General features: G+C 41.2%; 2 protein-coding genes across 3 annotated transcripts in view; one reads left to right on the forward strand and one right to left on the reverse strand.

Moving 5' to 3' along the window:
* Positions 1-11,946, reverse strand: part of LOC138966737 (actin CyI, cytoplasmic-like) — a 39,199-nt gene extending 27,253 nt beyond the window's left edge. For both annotated transcript variants that reach the window (XM_070339063.1, XM_070339065.1), the window contains exon 1: positions 11,593-11,946. In XM_070339063.1, coding sequence (XP_070195164.1) covers positions 11,593-11,721 — 129 coding nt within the window. In that variant the 5' untranslated portion in view covers positions 11,722-11,946. The remainder of the gene's footprint in view (positions 1-11,592) is intronic.
* A 5,262-nt stretch (positions 11,947-17,208) lies between these two features.
* The window catches only part of LOC138965859 (neuroligin-4, X-linked-like), a 7,307-nt gene continuing 7,015 nt past the window's right edge, over positions 17,209-17,500 (forward strand). Inside the window, exon 1 of the mRNA XM_070337958.1 lies at positions 17,209-17,500. This exon is cut by the window's right edge and continues 94 nt beyond it. Within this exon, the coding sequence (XP_070194059.1) occupies positions 17,408-17,500 (93 nt within the window). The 5' untranslated portion in view covers positions 17,209-17,407.

A 17,500-nucleotide genomic window follows, 5' to 3' on the forward strand; every position in this document is an offset into this window, starting at 1 on the left:
TGTGTCTTGAAACAGCTGAAACGCTCTTTTGGATTGCCGTTTCAATGTTAACCAAAAAGTTAAAGAAAAAAACAAGGTTCAGTTGCGAACTGACAGCGGATTGAGCATTTATTCCTGTTGATGAAGGTACGATTGAAGCTTTATTCTCTCCGTCAACCAAGAAGACTAGATTTGTAGCAGACGAAAAACAAAGTGTGCGTTTTTCCTGTCTTGTGAACGCGATTATGTCGTTATAAGTTATCTGTACGTTGTGAAAACATTTCAAAACAAAATTTAGCTTTGATGCGTCACGGGATATAAGCTTATAAATACGTTTTCATCCATGGAATTGTTTTTTTTCGTCTTGGCAGGGTGAATGAATTCATGATGTCTTTTCCGGAACTGGACAAAACTGGCCTTGCCAAGACTGAAACAAAATATAGTTCTACAACTTCTAGGCTTGGGTTGATTGCCCATGGTGAATTTCCAATGATTTGTTTCCACATCCCATGACAAATTCTCTTTACTTTGGTCATGCCATATATACGTTACAGTTCCGTCCATCCATGGTATCGCGTGATATTTTGTCTCGACAGGGTGAAAGAATACAATGACGTCACTCTCGGCAGAGCCTCGAGTGACGTCATCATATTCATTGACCCAGTCTCGACAAAATATCAGGCGATACCATGGATGGACGCGTACGGAGCTGTAACTTATACGTAGTAAGGGTAAGCATGCAGGAGTAAATAATGATCGACCGGCGGTTGGATACAAGCTCCTGTGACATAAACATACAAACACACACACTCCACGCGCACGATAAAAGCCGAAGAGAGGGGATGACGTAACGATGCATGACGTCAAAATATCTTGACGTCATCTAATTGCGCAAGCATTATGCCGTAGTCTCGGAAATTCCACCCCAACATATCGGCCCTGGGTGGCGTGGATCAAAAATCGAAGAATTGGTTGTCACCCACCGTATTTCAGTAAGTGTGTTCCCAAATTTTGGTGAACTTCCATCCCCAACTGTAGCCTGAGTTTGTGCACAAAGAATCCTCCTTTATCATGTATTATCGGAGTTGTTCTTTGCTACTGGTGACAAGTGGGGGTCAGCTCACACGGACGCATTTTTCAATACAGTCTAGGGGAGAAACTGGTCACAAAGCGCCCAGTACATGCCAGAGAGATAGGAGAATCGCCACAATCAAAGAAAATACCACAATCATTCAATAGATATGGAAATGTTAAGATTTACTGTGAAAATGCTAGCAAAAATGGCGACCAAAACCGGGAACGTACACTAGGAGTGTCTTTGCCGACCTACCTCCCGTTCTGTGTTGTTGATAATAGTCGTGTTTTTGTTTAAATAGTATCTAATAAAATTGATGCAGTTCTTGAAATGTTGCAAATTATTGTTGTCTTTGTGAAATGCAAGTGTTCTGAGGCGTAATCTGCATACGGCTGATGTCACACATAGGGTACCCCACTTCGATCAGCGTATCACTCCAAATGAGCTTCATAGTAGAAAAGCAGATACACTACCAAAACACTGCATAACAGATCTACAAGACTGAGCCAGAATCATTGAAATTTACTTCCTGACAAAATATTGCAAACAAATTTGTTCACGCCGTCGCACCATCCTGAACTCAGGTCAAAATGAGTTCGGCTCATTCTCTCCCTGACCGGACGCTATACAGTCCTACGCGAATCTATCAAAACAAAAATACAGAGTTATCTCCCATATGGTTTCGATCTAAATTTGAGATCAGCCACGGTGTTCGCGAGACGAAAATGATTGCAGATTGGCCGACTTCGACAGTGATCTCCGTTCTGTTCTTCACAGTTATGATAAAGACATCGTTCTAAGGTCAAAACAAGTCGAAATTTTGGGACTCCTGCCGGAAGGAGACCGTAATATACGGTTTCATCACTGTCAACTGGTTACAGAAAAAATCTGCTCCAGTGAGCGCCGAAACCAAACGGTTGATTATCACGTGACACTTTTGCCATATTTAGAGTTGTTTGCACAGTAAATACAGCCGCGAAAAATAGCTCGCTTGAAACTGTCTTACATATCAATTCCTTTGTAATTTAAAAATGACAAAACACCATGAAAAATCATTATCGACGATCGCGAATCTGCTTATATCAATAATACATTACAAAAAGCTCTAAATATGTACCAAAAAAAAAATCGGTTTCCTTGCCAGACAAGGAACACACCGTAGAAGGAAGCTAAGGCAAGTTCAGTATACGTGCGGTCACGTGGTACGATACGGGCCCTCGAGTCGAAGTGTTGGCGGGTTGGAAGGTAGGATTTTCACTTAGTATTCAATATATACCAGTCATTCATAACTACTATCAATTAAGTAGATGTGTACTGCCGGGCAGTACATACCCCAAGCGAAGTCGTCCATCTGTGTGTACATGATTCTCTCTCTCTCTCTCTCTCTCTCTCTCTCTCTCTCTCTCTGTGTCTTAAAATGTGTCATCGATGACGTGTTTTCATACTTGCTAATGCGGCAGGCTAATCATGACGTCAAATTGAAACTTCTTGAAGTCTCTCAGAAAGGGACATGAAAACCATGTGGGGGTTACTGGTTTGGGCTGAAAAAAACCCCAACTCCACCTAAAATTCAAGCGCCTATGGGGCTGAATTATGCAGCATAAATTGTGAAACATCAGGATATCTCACACTTTCAATTCTGCCATCATGTCAAATCTGACAACAAACCTACCCACAAAATGTCATAAATATCGGTGTAGAATTGAGACTTAACGGTTTTTAACTGCCAAAAATAAGTTTTTTTGACTGGAATAGTTTGTCTTGAAATTCAGTTTGGGACAACGGAGCCACCCACTAAATTTCAAAAAGATAGGTGAAAATTTAAATGTAACGGTTTTCAACTGCCAAAATTATGTTTTTCTTCTGGAAAAGTATGGAGTGAAAATCAGTTGGGGACAACGAACCTACCCACAAAATTTCATAAATATCGATGAAGAATTGAGATTTAACGGTTTTTAACTGCCAAAAATAAGGTTTTTTGTCTGGAAAAGTATGTCTTAAAATTCAGTTTGGGACAACGGACCCACCCACTAAATTTCATAAAGATAGGTGAAGAATTGAAATTTACCGTTTTTTAACTGCCAAAATTATGTCTTTCTTCTGGAAAAGTATAGAGTGAAAATCAGTTGGGGACAACGAACCTACCCACAAAATTTCATAAATATCGGTGAAGAATTGAAATTTAACGGTTTTTAACTGCCAAAATTATGTTTTTCTTCTGGAAAAGTATGGAGTGAAAATAAGTTGGGGACAACAAACCTACCTTTAAAATTTCATAAGAATCAGTGAAGAAATAGGATTTAACGATTTTTTAACGGCCTTTAAATCATTGGTGATGTCATCATAACCCAGTCGTTGTAGTTGTCGTCGTAGTTGTTGGTGTTGTTGTTGTCATGTTCGTTGTCGTGATTGTTGTTGTTCTCGTGTTGTTGTTGTTTTTGTTGTTGTTGTTGTTGTTGTTGTTGTTGTTGTTGTCGTCGTCGTCGTCGATGTCATTTGTTGTTGTTGTTGTTATCGTCGTCGTCGTCGTCATCGTCGTCGTTGTCAGAGGTTATTTCTAAAGATTTCATTGATAGTCTTTGTTCTCGTCACCAAGACTTGCTAAGAACAAGCTTGGAACAGCAAGAGTTCCAAGAACAAGATTAGAACAACTCATTACATCATTACCAGTACGTCATTTGTATTTAGAACACACTTTAGAAAAAAACTCTTCAGCTACAAACCAGTCACCCTCACATGGCGGAGGTGTTTGTCTAAACCACTTACTGAAATGTTTTGAGGTTTAATGACCATACACATGTTGAACCGGTGAGTGTCTTCCGCTGCTTAATTCGCAAATAACTATTTTATTAAAGTCCGCTTGAAACGCTCAAAGATGAAATTCCATGTTAAAAAGTGACAAAAGTTTCACATTTTCCCGTTGTAACAGCTTCCGATGATATTATATGAAAATTCTGATCCTCTGAGAGGATTCCCCGAAACAAAATCAGTTTGTACGCCTAATTTTAATAGAATTGTCCAAACAGTGTCGCTAATATTGTGCTAAAAGATGAATTCTAGAACAATGTCCAGACAGACACCACTTGGCCAAAAAATTGTCAGTGCTGGGAGATGAAAAAAAAAACTACCTCGCTACGCGCGGGCTTCGCCCGCGCTCCGCTTGGATAATAATAATAATAATAAAGTAGATGTGTACTGCCGGGCAGTACATACCCCAAGCGAAGTCGTCCATCTGTGTGTACATGATTCTCTCTCTCTCTCTCTCTCTCTCTCTCTCTCTCTCTCTCTCTCTCTCTCTCTGTCTTAAAATGTGTCATCGATGACGTGTTTTCATACTTGCTAATGCGGCAGGCTAATCATGACGTCAAATTGAAACTTCTTGAAGTCTCTCAGAAAGGGACATGAAAACCATGTGGGGGTTACTGGTTTGGGCTGAAAAAAAACCCAACTCCACCTAAAATTCAAGCGCCTATGGGGCTGAATTATGCAGCATAAATTGTGAAACATCAGGATATCTCACACTTTCAATTCTGCCATCATGTCAAATCTGACAACAAACCTACCCACAAAATGTCATAAATATCGGTGTAGAATTGAGACTTAACGGTTTTTAACTGCCAAAAATAAGTTTTTTTGACTGGAATAGTTTGTCTTGAAATTCAGTTTGGGACAACGGACCCACCCACTAAATTTCATAAAGATAGGTGAAAATTTAAATGTAACGGTTTTTAACTGCCAAAATTATGTTTTTCTTCTGGAAAAGTATGGAGTGAAAATCAGTTGGGGACAACGAACCTACCCACAAAATTTCATAAATATCGATGAAGAATTGAGATTTAACGGTTTTTAACTGCCAAAAATAAGGTTTTTTGTCTGGAAAAGTATGTCTTAAAATTCAGTTTGGGACAACGGACCCACCCACTAAATTTCATAAAGATAGGTGAAGAATTGAAATTTAACGTTTTTTAACTGCCAAAATTATGTCTTTCTTCTGGAAAAGTATAGAGTGAAAATCAGTTGGGGACAACGAACCTACCCACAAAATTTCATAAATATCGGTGAAGAATTGAAATTTAACGGTTTTTAACTGCCAAAATTATGTTTTTCTTCTGGAAAAGTATGGAGTGAAAATAAGTTGGGGACAACAAACCTACCTTTAAAATTTCATAAGAATCAGTGAAGAAATAGGATTTAACGATTTTTTAACGGCCTTTAAATCATTGGTGATGTCATCATAACCCAGTCGTTGTAGTTGTCGTCGTAGTTGTTGGTGTTGTTGTTGTCATGTTCGTTGTCGTGATTGTTGTTGTTCTCGTGTTGTTGTTTTTGTTGTTGTTGTTGTTGTTGTCGTCGTCGTCGTCGATGTCATTTGTTGTTGTTGTTGTTATCGTCGTCGTCATCGTCGTCGTTGTCAGAGGTTATTTCTAAAGATTTCATTGATAGTCTTTGTTCTCGTCACCAAGACTTGCTAAGAACAAGCTTGGAACAGCAAGAGTTCCAAGAACAAGATTAGAACAACTCATTACATCATTACCAGTACGTCATTTGTATTTAGAACACACTTTAGAAAAAAACTCTTCAGCTACAAACCAGTCACCCTCACATGTCGGAGGTGTTTGTCTAAACCACTTACTGAAATGTTTTGAGGTTTAATGACCATACACATGTTGAACCGGTGAGTGTCTTCCGCTGCTTAATTCGCAAATAACTATTTTATTAAAGTCCGCTTGAAACGCTCAAAGATGAAATTCCATGTTAAAAAGTGACAAAAGTTTCACATTTTCCCGTTGTAACAGCTTCCGATGATATTATATGAAAATTCTGATCCTCTGAGAGGATTCCCCGAAACAAAATCAGTTTGTACGCCTAATTTTAATAGAATTGTCCAAACAGTGTCGCTAATATTGTGCTAAAAGATGAATTCTAGAACAATGTTCACAGACAGACACCACTTGGCAAAAAATTTTTCAGTGCTGGGAGATGAAAAAAAAAACTACCTCGCTACGCGCGGGCTTCGCCCGCGCTCCGCTTGGATTAGATTATGTTTCTTACGATGCTAGCTTATCCCTCCTTCATTCCTACTATGCTCAGTTCTTTGGTTTAGCAAGAAACGTCTATGAAAAATTCGAATCGCATGCTAAGGTCAAAGTGCACCCATGCTAAAGTCAAAGTGCAATTCTTTCAGGCAGCTAATTGTGCATTCCCTCGATCTATTGTACACTCTGAAACATTTCGGGAGGTTACCAGCTACCCATCTTTGTATTGTGAACAATAACAAGAATGTGGAAGTCCTTGTTCGCATGAAAACAAAATCGTGTGTGGGGTCCCAGTTTTTGCTAAGTGCACATGTCTGTAAATTGCAGAAATGCTAAGGTCAAAGTGCTTTTTCAGATCATAGAGACTGCACTCCATTTATAGTCTTTAAGGCTATTTCATTAAAAATATTGTTGTAGAGGCTTCTTTGTAGCCGAACATTTTTGGGGAGTCCCATACTATGGCAGTCAAGACAATTATGTTACAAAATATTCACGGTTGTGCTTTTTACAGATGGACAGTCATTCATTTAAGACTCTCGACAGCATTCATGATATTAGTCATGAAGTGGTGGTGGAAGCCGGTGGGGATCAGGAGGAAGTAGAGAAAGTCGACCCAGTGAAACCCATGGCGTCAACCTCTATGTCCCAGGAGGTCGGCGAGGAGGAGCAGCAAGAGGAGGTACTACCAGGACAACCATTGGCCACTTCCACCCCCACAAAAAAATCACATATGTGCAACACCTGCGGCAAGATGTATATCAGAAAGTGGGCCCTGGTAGAACATGAGCGTCATTATCACAAGATTGGCAGTGGCTTGAGGTACACATGCCCGTATTGTGACAAGGAGTTCATGGCCAAATACTCCTTTGAATCGCATATCAATGGGCACGAGGGAAAGAAGCCTTTTTCTTGCTCTACCTGCAACTAGATTTTTTTTAAATAAAAGCTGTTCCACATTCATAAAATAATGTTCAAGAGAACTTTATACTGACCAACTGATTGACACAAACTTGATCTATAATAATATGTGACCTGTATCAATCCAGTCAACTCTAAGAATATTTCACATATTCAAACCAACCTCCTTCCCACTACCAGCACTAGCCTGACATACTCAACATCCACCAAATTATTTTCGGAAAAAAATTATTTTTTGTTTTTGAACAAGAATGATGATAATTACTTATTTTATCCTACATACGTGAGAGAGACACCCGTGAGATAATAATCGTTCAAATCACACGTGTGTATACCATGTAAATGAGGTCATGTCAAGCAAGTCTGGCAGGGACCTGTTTTTCCACTCCTTATGATGCCAAAGTCACCGAGACAATCGTCATTATAGAAACAACAAGAGGCGAAGCCTTCAAGGCTCACGTAAGAAATAGACAAACAGTAACACAAACTCAATCACTCCGTCACACATACACACCCACACACACAGTAAGCTTTGGTGACACTGTGCAAGAAAGAGAGACACTAGATCTAGATCTGTCTGTGTCTGCATGTAGCCTACTTACAGGGACACGACTGCCAAATAGTCTCGGCCCGCTCAAAATAACAATGACCGAGACCACACACACCACGCGAGAGAGAAAGACGACAGGGAGGCATGCCGTCATGATGCATTAATTGACGTCAAACACTTTTGACCGTGAGTCACTGACGTAATCTTATGCGAGCTTTATCCATAGTCTTGGATAACCACTCACACATAGACTCGGAAATGTTAAAGTTTCTACCACAGACATACACACACACGCACGCACACACACACACACACGCACAAACGCACAGACAGACAAAGTTACGATCGCATAGGCTACACTTCGTGAGCCAAAAATTGGCGCTCGCTAATTACCCTTGATGAATTTTTAGAACTAACACGTCACGCCACATTTTCAGAGTGACGTTTCTTTGCTTTGACGTAATAGATTGCACGAGGCTTTAGAAGAGATCGAGGTTCCAAAACAAGCGTCTTCAATTTAGCTGCCTCAACTGCAGGACATTTTCAGTAAAATAAACGTAAGTACAGTATGTAGGATAAACAGAATACCACATGGCTTGCTGTATCGTACCAGATTTACACTCGTTGCTTTTTCAAATAGTGAACAGCTTGCTTTCGCTCGCAGTTCAATATTTTAAAAAACAACTCGTGTAAATCTGGTACGACACTGCAAGCCATGTAGTATTCTCTATTTCTTTCCCATATTGGGTGTTGGCTAGCCCAGATAAAATATGTACACTTGAGTGACCTCATTTCTGACACTATGACATAATAATATGATGTCATCACCAAGAGTAGCCAAGACTGACCAAATCAAACAATGACATCATAGCTTAATGAGGTCAAGACTTATACCCTTGACATTTTCAGTGGTCAAAATCTTTTCCAGTAAACATTTTCCTGCTGGGATTCTAAAATTTTATGAAAACAAGCCAAATTTTGGTCATGCCTGCTGATTACCAACACCTACAATTTAGTGAAATTTAGAGGCTTTTGCTCCCAAAATAACTGACAAAACCTCAATGTAAAGCTTTTACAAACATGACCCCATTGTGACCCCAAAATGTGACTGGGGTCCACCAAACTACGGTCACGTCGATAGATTATCAATCCCTTCAAGTGTTCAAAGTTTCAAAGCTCTAGCTTCAAAAACGCATGAGATAACATCAATGTTAAGTTATAATGAATCGAACATGACCCCCCTGTGACCCCAAAACTTGACGAGGGTCAATCAAACTTACGTCAAGTCGGAAGATTATCAAACCCTAGAAGTGTGAGTATCAAAGCGGTAGCTTCAATAACATCTGATATAACCTCAACGTTAAGTTTTATAAAACGAACATGACCCCGCTGTGACCCCCAAATTGGACGAGGGTCAACCAAACTGGGGTTACTTCGTGAGATCATCAAACCCTAAAAGTTTCGGCCGGCCGCCCGGCCATACCACCGGACACATATGAATCCTAATACTCGCCAATTACTCAGGTGATTCAAAAACTATAAATGGAGGGCAGTCTCTATGATCTGAAAAAGCACTTTGACCTTAGCATTTCTGCAAATTACAGACATGTGCACTTTGATCTTAGCAAAAACTGGGACTCCACACACGATTTTGTTTTCATGCGATCAAGGACCTCCACATTCTTGTTTTTGTTCACAATACAAAGATGGGTAGGTGGTAATGTTTCAGAGTGTACAATAGATCGAGGGAATGCACAAAAAGCTGCCTGAAAGAATAGCACTTTGACCTTAGCATGGGTGCACTTTGACCTTAGCCATATAAAAAACCACGAGTGTTGTAATCTGTATATCCCATTCTACCATCAAACACAAAGTGTAGACTACTAGCGGCACTGTTGCGATCTGTGCAGGGTAAAACAGTGTTGCCAGCGAGACTTAGCCCTTTTGCAACATTAAACTAAGTGACCGTCGCTGAAAAAATAAAACGAATGAGTGCATCGATAAGTACGCGGTAACACTACTTTCAGACCATTTAAAAGCTTTAAGTAAAGGTTCATAAGTTGCAAGAAAGTAATGAAGTCGTATAGAAATTAATTTAGTTGAAGCGCACAATTCTTTTGTTTTGCGTTTCAGGTCGGCAGAACGGGCGAAACGGGTTTGGGACCCATTTGGCTTACTCGATTCAGAATCGATTCCACGTTGTTTTTCTCGAACGTGTGTAATTAGGCTTATTAGGGGTCAGATTCGATAACAGAGCGAGAAAAACAAGAAAATGTTAAAAAATCAGGCAATTTTGCCACGTTCGGCCCGCGTGTGTTATTATTAGGATTCACTAGCACCTTGGTACTTATCGTACACATTGCCCAACCATTTCGCTACCTTATCAATATCACACAAGCGCGCTGCCCACACGACTTACCACAACGTTTTTCCCGAAGCAAGTGACGAAAATAAGGCTGTATGAACGGACACATCCTGTGGATGAACGGAAACATCCGGTGGATGAACGGAATCAGTTGACACACCGTGACATTGTCCCATTTAATTACTTCCAGGGCTTTTCCCATCGTTGCGGGGATGTATAAATTAAGCTTCCTGCAAAGTTTTAGCTTTGAAGTCCTTACCAATTACGAGAAATAATTAATTCTTTATTGCTATGTTCTCCAGGACTTGGGCTATTTTTAGACCGTCAACACAGACAGTACAGCGTCGCCAATCCCAGCGTGAAGGAAATCGCTCACCTTCCACGTGCAAAACGTAGTGATATTGACACGCCAGATTAGCGCGGTAGCGTATTGTGCTAAGCAGGAAAGCGCGCTTTTCTGTATTCTTGTTAACTTCGCAATTTCCGGGAAACATCCACTTTCACTTTGAGACTGTTTTGTTTATATTCGACACTATCAAAACCACTTTGCAATACTGAAATAATTTTTTCTGTGTTCGAAAGCAACAGCTAATCGTTATTATATCCCCTTAGGTACAGTTTTATAACATTATTGGCACATGTAAACAATAGGAATTAATTAATGAACGCAACGAAAAGGGCAGCCTTTAAGAACAAGGCCATGTTTCGACAGCCCAGAGGATCCTCGATAGCTAACAGTGTATATAATGTTTTCCGCCTTTTTTTTTTTTTTTTTTAAAGAATCCTTTCAAATTTGCTTTTCCAAAAGTACCCTATGACACGACTCGAGTGGCAAAGAACATTCTCTGCAATTCCTGTCTCAGTCCGTGCAGCCGTTTCGGGTCCTATCGTCATCATACAAACATACACACAGACACACAAGAACCAGCTTTAAAAGTTAGATTATGTAAGAACCATGTGAACCAGTGATTGTTTCTTATGTACATCAGATACTACAGTATTTCTGCTTTATGAAAAGCTATATTTCAAAAACAAAACTAGAGATTTGAATTTTGACCACTTTCCCCCCTTTCTGTCACCAGTACTGAAGAACAACTCTTCGGCATGAACATAATTTTCTCAAGTTGATTACGTGGGATACCTTCAGCTTCGCTGGGACTAAACAAATGCTGCACAATTGTGATATTTTCAAGACAGTTCTGCAACAGAACAACTCATTACAATCTGGAAACCCTCACCGATTTTTGACCAAAAGTGTAAGTTTTATTGCTACTTTAAAGGCATATGTACTCGATGACTATACACGCTAATTGCTTTACCAACAGCTGGAGATATCCTAATTAAGTTCCCTGCAAAATATTGTGGTCTAGGACCCCTTCAATGTTGAGATATGTTAATTTTCATTTTGATCTGGATCGTCCTATTTATAGATTTGGCAACACATGTAACGTTGATGCAAGGGAGCTAACACCGCGGCTTTGTTGACATCCTCACTTTTTCAGAGGCTAGAACAAGCTGTAATGCATGTATTATGGTCCGCGCATGGTGACATATCGTCATTATATGGTCTTATGGTGCGTTTGACATCGATTATGGGCAAACTACACTTTGTAAACACGGGAGCGCGTACATATGCCTTTAATTTGACTAGAAACGATGATAGGCCTACCTCATATTTTGATCGCCCCACCACACCGGGGAAGATGGCTTTTGGATAATCATCACAAGCGAAGCCGGCTTTGACCATATCGGACCCATTGTCGATCACAAGAGCGGCGGGAACGTCGTCATCACACATGGTTGCCGGTTGGGAGAGAGCCGATGATAGTTCACAGCATCAAAACACAACGGAGAAACAATCAAATGTCTCGCTCGACCCTTTACTGTAGCTGGTGAAAAACTGAGCTTCGCTGAGTGTGATCGCAAACTTTATAATATGCACTGTTCAAAGAATTATTTAATTGATTCTTGATATATCTTAGCACTTGATCCCGGGGAGGTTTATGCGGGACTACCAAGAAGGGAATTTAGAGGCGTGTGTGTATGACGATTCACCTATGATTAGAATATGACTAGAATTCTAATAATGTAGGTTTAGTCTTGCCAAAAAAATAGACATAGATATAGAACACTTTATTATCTCAACGAGGAGAAACTCAGGTGTGGTGTGTATACAGGATTACAATAAACAACATAAAACGTAAGAACATACATAAAATATCGAGGCGCAAATAGTCCACTCATAATTGTCAAGATTAGGACGACAATATCAAAACAAATCTCTCTCTCTCTCTCTCTCTCTCTCTCTCTCTCTCTCTCTCTCTCTCTCTCTCTCTCTCTCTCTCTCTCTCTCTCTCTCTCTCTCTCCCTCTCTCTCTCTCTCTCTCTCTCCCCCCTCTCTCTCTCTCTCTCTCTCTCTCTCTCTCTCTTTCTCTTTCCCCTCCTCACTCTCTCTCTCTCCTGCTCCATTCATATCACGTACATTATGTCACAAGCAGATGGGCGGGCTCATAGGCGCATAGAATCAATATCTATATATATATACGACTTGTGTCTGTGTGTGTGTCTGTGTGTCTGTGTAACTGTGTATTTGTGTATTCGCCATGCACGGCCAAAGTTCTCGATGGATCTGCTTCAAATTTGGTGGGCTTATTCAGAGAGACCCCGGACACAACCTCATCGATGAGATATTTCAACACGTGCTCTCAGCGCGCAGCGCTGAACCGATTTTGGTTCCACCTCAGCTATTTTGGTTCCACCTCAGCTACCCGGGCCCCCATATCGACACACCATAGCCGCTACACCACATCACAACGCCAAAGTTCTCGGTGGATCTTTTTCAAATTTGGACACCGTATTCAGCTACACCCCGGACACAATATCATCGATGAGATATTTCAACACGTGCTCTCAGCGCGCAGCGCTGAACTGATTTTGGTTTTTGTGTTCATTTCACCATTATAAGTAACTCTTCCTTATCTTCTCCAGTGTTTGGCGTTTATCTCCCTTCCTTCGTGTGGCTTTCCCGTTTGTAAGTCACTACTATTTTTAGAATGTCACTGCGCTGTCCACTGCGCTGTCCACAACGCTTCCCTTGCACCCGTAAGTTGTTCTTACTGTCAAAGTGAAAAGGTCGAATCAATTTATAGCCACGCGAAAAATACACTCTCACCTATCTCTATATATTTATAGATACAGATATGCATATATATATACGGCTTCTCTGTGTGTGTGTGCGTTTGTGTGTGTGTGTGGGCAAAACCCTGTGTATTGTAGAGTTCTGTTTGTGATGTGGTCTCGCGGCTTTTGTCTGTCTGTATGTTCTGGCATGTGAGAAGCCACAGCAGATAATATAGGGCTAAGAAATAAGCTCTAAAATTCTCAATCCCGTTTGACAGGACTTCGCCTTCAAAGGTGATTGTGGTGAACCGCAACGCTGTCTGTCTCTGTCTCGCGCCGTTCACCCCAAATTCCCGTTTCTGAGTTACTATTTTTAGAATGTCACTGCGCTGTCCAGAACGCTTCCCTTGCACCCGTAAGTTGTTCTTACTGTCAAAGTGAAAAGGTCGAATCAATTTATAGCCACGCGAAAAATACACTCTCACCTATATTTATAGATATAGATATACATATATATATATACGGCTTCTCTGTGTGTGTGTTTGTGTGTGTGTGTGTGGGCAAAAACCTGTGGATTGTAGAGTTCTGTTTGTGATGGGGTCTAGCGGCTTTTGTCTGTCTGTATGTTCTGGCATTTGAGAAGCCACAACAGATAATATAGGGCTAAGAAATAAGCTCTAAAATTCTCAATCCCGTTTGACAGGACTTCGCCTGCAAAGGTGATTGTGATGAACCGCCACGCTGTCTGTCTCTGTCTCGCGATTCACCCCGGCGAAGCCGGGTATTCCTCTAGTATATATATAATTATGTTAAACGTTGCTTAAAAATGAATCCATCACATCATCCAGGTATATATTAGGTTATGACATAAGGAAGGATGTACAGCTGTATCAGTGTCATATCACATATAAGTACTTTCCATTCCAACATCAAAAATACTCAAAACAACATCCCTCCTGATTCTAGCGACTACCCTTTAGATAACGACTACTTAACTTTAGCGTCTCTCCCCTAGTCCTGGAGTACCTTGATGATTACCCGCTTCGCCGGGTACCGGGTTCGCCGGGAAGAAGTAGAGCCGATTACCAGGCTGCGCCTGGGACCCGGCTTTGCCGGGTGTACGCCGGCTTTGCCGGCGCACGAAGGAAAGGAGATAAACGCGCAAAACACTGGAGACCTTCTAAAAATAGTAACGTAGTAACGGGAATATGGATTGACGCCACACGGAGGAAGGGAGATAATCGCGGCTGAAAACACTGCAGAAGATAAGGAAGAGTTACTGGTAGTGGATCCCGAAAAAAAATCGGATCAGCGCGCACAGCGCTGCGCGCTGAGAGCACGTGTTGAAATATCTCATCGATGAGATTGTGTCCGGGGTGTAGCTGAATACGGTGTCCAAATTTGAAAAAGATCCACCGAGAACTTTGGCCGTGCATCGCGAACACACAGACAGACAGACACTAGTCGTATATATATATAGAAGCGTATCCTCACCCTGGGCTCTAAGCAGAGCACGTTCGACTCGTTACCATTTAAAGTGACCCCACTGTGCAGAGGAGAGAGGTGAGGCTTCCGCTTACTGCCCCTTTTTGTGGCTGTGGTTGCCCCCTCCCTTTAGTCCCCTGCACTACTCTAGTTATCAAGAGACTGCCTCCTGTCTGGAGGCATAAGGTCGGAGACTGCGGTCTCTCTCCCATCACTTATTGCTATGACATGCCTGCCTTTCCTAAGGCTTGGGGTTTGGCTGGTGACTTATGTCCCTCCCCCCACCCAACTACATGTCCATATTTTTCTTTAATATGCTCCGGTGGAGCATGCACTAGCAGCAAAGCATCATAGCTTATGAATTACAAATCATATTACGGAGGCGCTGGTCGCCAAACTGTACATATTTCTTTACCATGGCCTTCGTGGCTTACATCTTAATCCTTTTTATTTAAAGAATATTTGAGATTTATTGTTCGTGTTCTTCTTACTTGCTCATCTATTTGCTTTTATTGGTGATCCTGAAAGGTTCTACCTTTTAACTCGTTTTGAATAAAAATCATTTTACAAACCCGTTATTCAGGATATATAATACAGATTTATAATTCTTACTAAGAAACATCTTAACTACCTCTCTTTTTAACGAATTCCACAACTAGAACATCATCATCTCAACCTCACTCCCTGCCCTCCTCTTTTTTTTTTTTCTAATTAAAAAAGCGGACAAACACTCAAGTCCTTTATGGCAAAAAACCGTAGGACTTTTAATACCATTTTACTACTACTAAAAGTTTATTGAGCGTCCCGGGACGCACTAAACCTATACAGATCGGGTCCCGGGACACACTACATTTCCGCTATCGTGCGTACCATAGATACTCTTTTCAGACTGTAGTTGTCAGTCAAGTATAGTGCAAGCACAAATTAATGCCAATTTCACGCCGGAACGATATGGACAAGTGTGTATGTGTTCCATTTAACAAGGTATAGTTGAAGTGTCTTCTTCGAATATTCTGATGTAACACTTCATATCACACTATTCGCGATAACAATGCGTTATACGAATACAGGAGATTTGGAGACCATGGACTCTTAGGACTCTCTAAAACTCCGAGTAGGGGTCCGTGGTCCCTCTGAACATTAAAAGTGGGGGTCCCGGGACCCTCTAGGACGGGCATACGTGGGGAGCCATGCAAAAGGAAATGCTTGAATGCAATACCATCATAGTTCGGCTTATCTCTCTCTCTTCAACGTTTATAATTCGCCAACTGTGATAAGGACAACAACCCAAGTTGCCAAAACTCACGTTTTGTCATGACCTACTTATTCCAAGACATATGGGCAACGTTTGCATTAAAGCTGCTCCAAGCTATTTCACTGATGACATTTCTCGAGAACACTAATATCATTGTACATGTTGTTCTAATTAGTCATATCAGCTTTGTGCTCATGAAAGCGTTTGCACTGACAGGGCCGGATCTGGGGGGGGGGGGGGGGGTTCCTGGGGTTCCGGAACCCCCCCCCCCCCCTGGCCATCCAATGTACCTCTCAGAGAGAAAAAAAGTGGACTTTTTAAGCTCTTCCCCCAACTCCCTCAGTTTATTTGGTCTTCTAAAACTATTTCAAATTATGAACAACATCAAGTCGACAACGGCCTGCCCTCCCCGTTATAAGTCCATCATCATAGTAATATTCAAAGTAAAGAGTCCTGTCAGACTTATTTACTAGGCATATATGTCTTTGGGATTATTCCACTGAACCACTATGGTAAATGAATATATGAAGTATTTTGTTACTGTTGAAAATGTGTAATTTTGATTCCCAATTGCAAGGAAAGACCAAAAAATGACCTCACAAATGCAAAATTTTCTCGGCTTCTGGGAGGCTTGGCCCCCCAGACCCCCCAGCGGGGCGTTGCCCCTGCACCCCACCGGGGCCTGGGCGGCCCCTGGACCCCTGCCTTCAGTTGGAATCCCCCCCCTCAAACGAACTTGGTCCGGCTCTGCACTGACAAGCGAATTCTAAACAACATCAAAACACACACAAAATCATTATGTTCACTTTGTCCCTACTTGTGCATGCTCTCCCGCGATCGTAATTCTTATCTCCACTAACTTCAAGAAGTGTGTTCAGTGAAAAGAATTCTCGAAAAAGCCATACACTATTTGCATTATTGACCAAAATATTACCTTTTTGCACGCATTGAGACAGCCATTATTCTCCCAGAACGCGTTAACAAACGTGTAACAAAGGCGCGAGGCATTTGCAAAAAGGCTTGCTCATGAAAGTTCCGCGATATTGCTACAAATTGCGACGAGATATCGACGATGAAGACAGTCATTGCTGAGAACTGTGTCGACGTGGCCAACAATGCAAATAACATTTATGTCTCGATCCACTTTATTTAGAATTCGTCTTATGTCTTACGATTGGATGCACACACGCATGCACTCTTTTGTAGCCTAAATTAGTTATAGTCGGGCTCTTACGTCAAAGAAAACAAATATTATTACTCGAAAATAATTTTTTCTTTATGGTTGCAAGAAGAAAACTCTAATGTATCGATACATAAACTTTGTTTATGCAATGGTCAGCCTTCTTGTTCTCAACGCAGTGTGCACTGACAACACATATATCCAGAACAGAACGTTTTTGCTCAGTCCGTTTTCTCGTTTCTGTACTTATCCTTCCAGACACCAAACAATGTGCACTGGCAGAAAAAGACACCCAAGAACACAAACATCTTTTCAATGTGTTCTTATCTCGTCAAAAAGTCTTAAAAACAGTAAGCTGTGCGCACCGACAGAAAAACACTGTCTATAGAATAGAAAAAATCTACTCAGTCTGTTGCCATCCAGATAGGCTACACCTTCGTTTTAATGATTACTATGCAGTGGTCAATGGTTTTGGTGTTATGTGCACTGGCAATGGTCAGCGTTGTGACAGGTCAACAGTCTGTGGAGGTCACCACG

This window comes from Littorina saxatilis, linkage group LG5 (assembly GCF_037325665.1).
Source record: "Littorina saxatilis isolate snail1 linkage group LG5, US_GU_Lsax_2.0, whole genome shotgun sequence".
In the NCBI taxonomy this organism is placed as follows: domain Eukaryota; kingdom Metazoa; phylum Mollusca; class Gastropoda; order Littorinimorpha; family Littorinidae; genus Littorina; species Littorina saxatilis.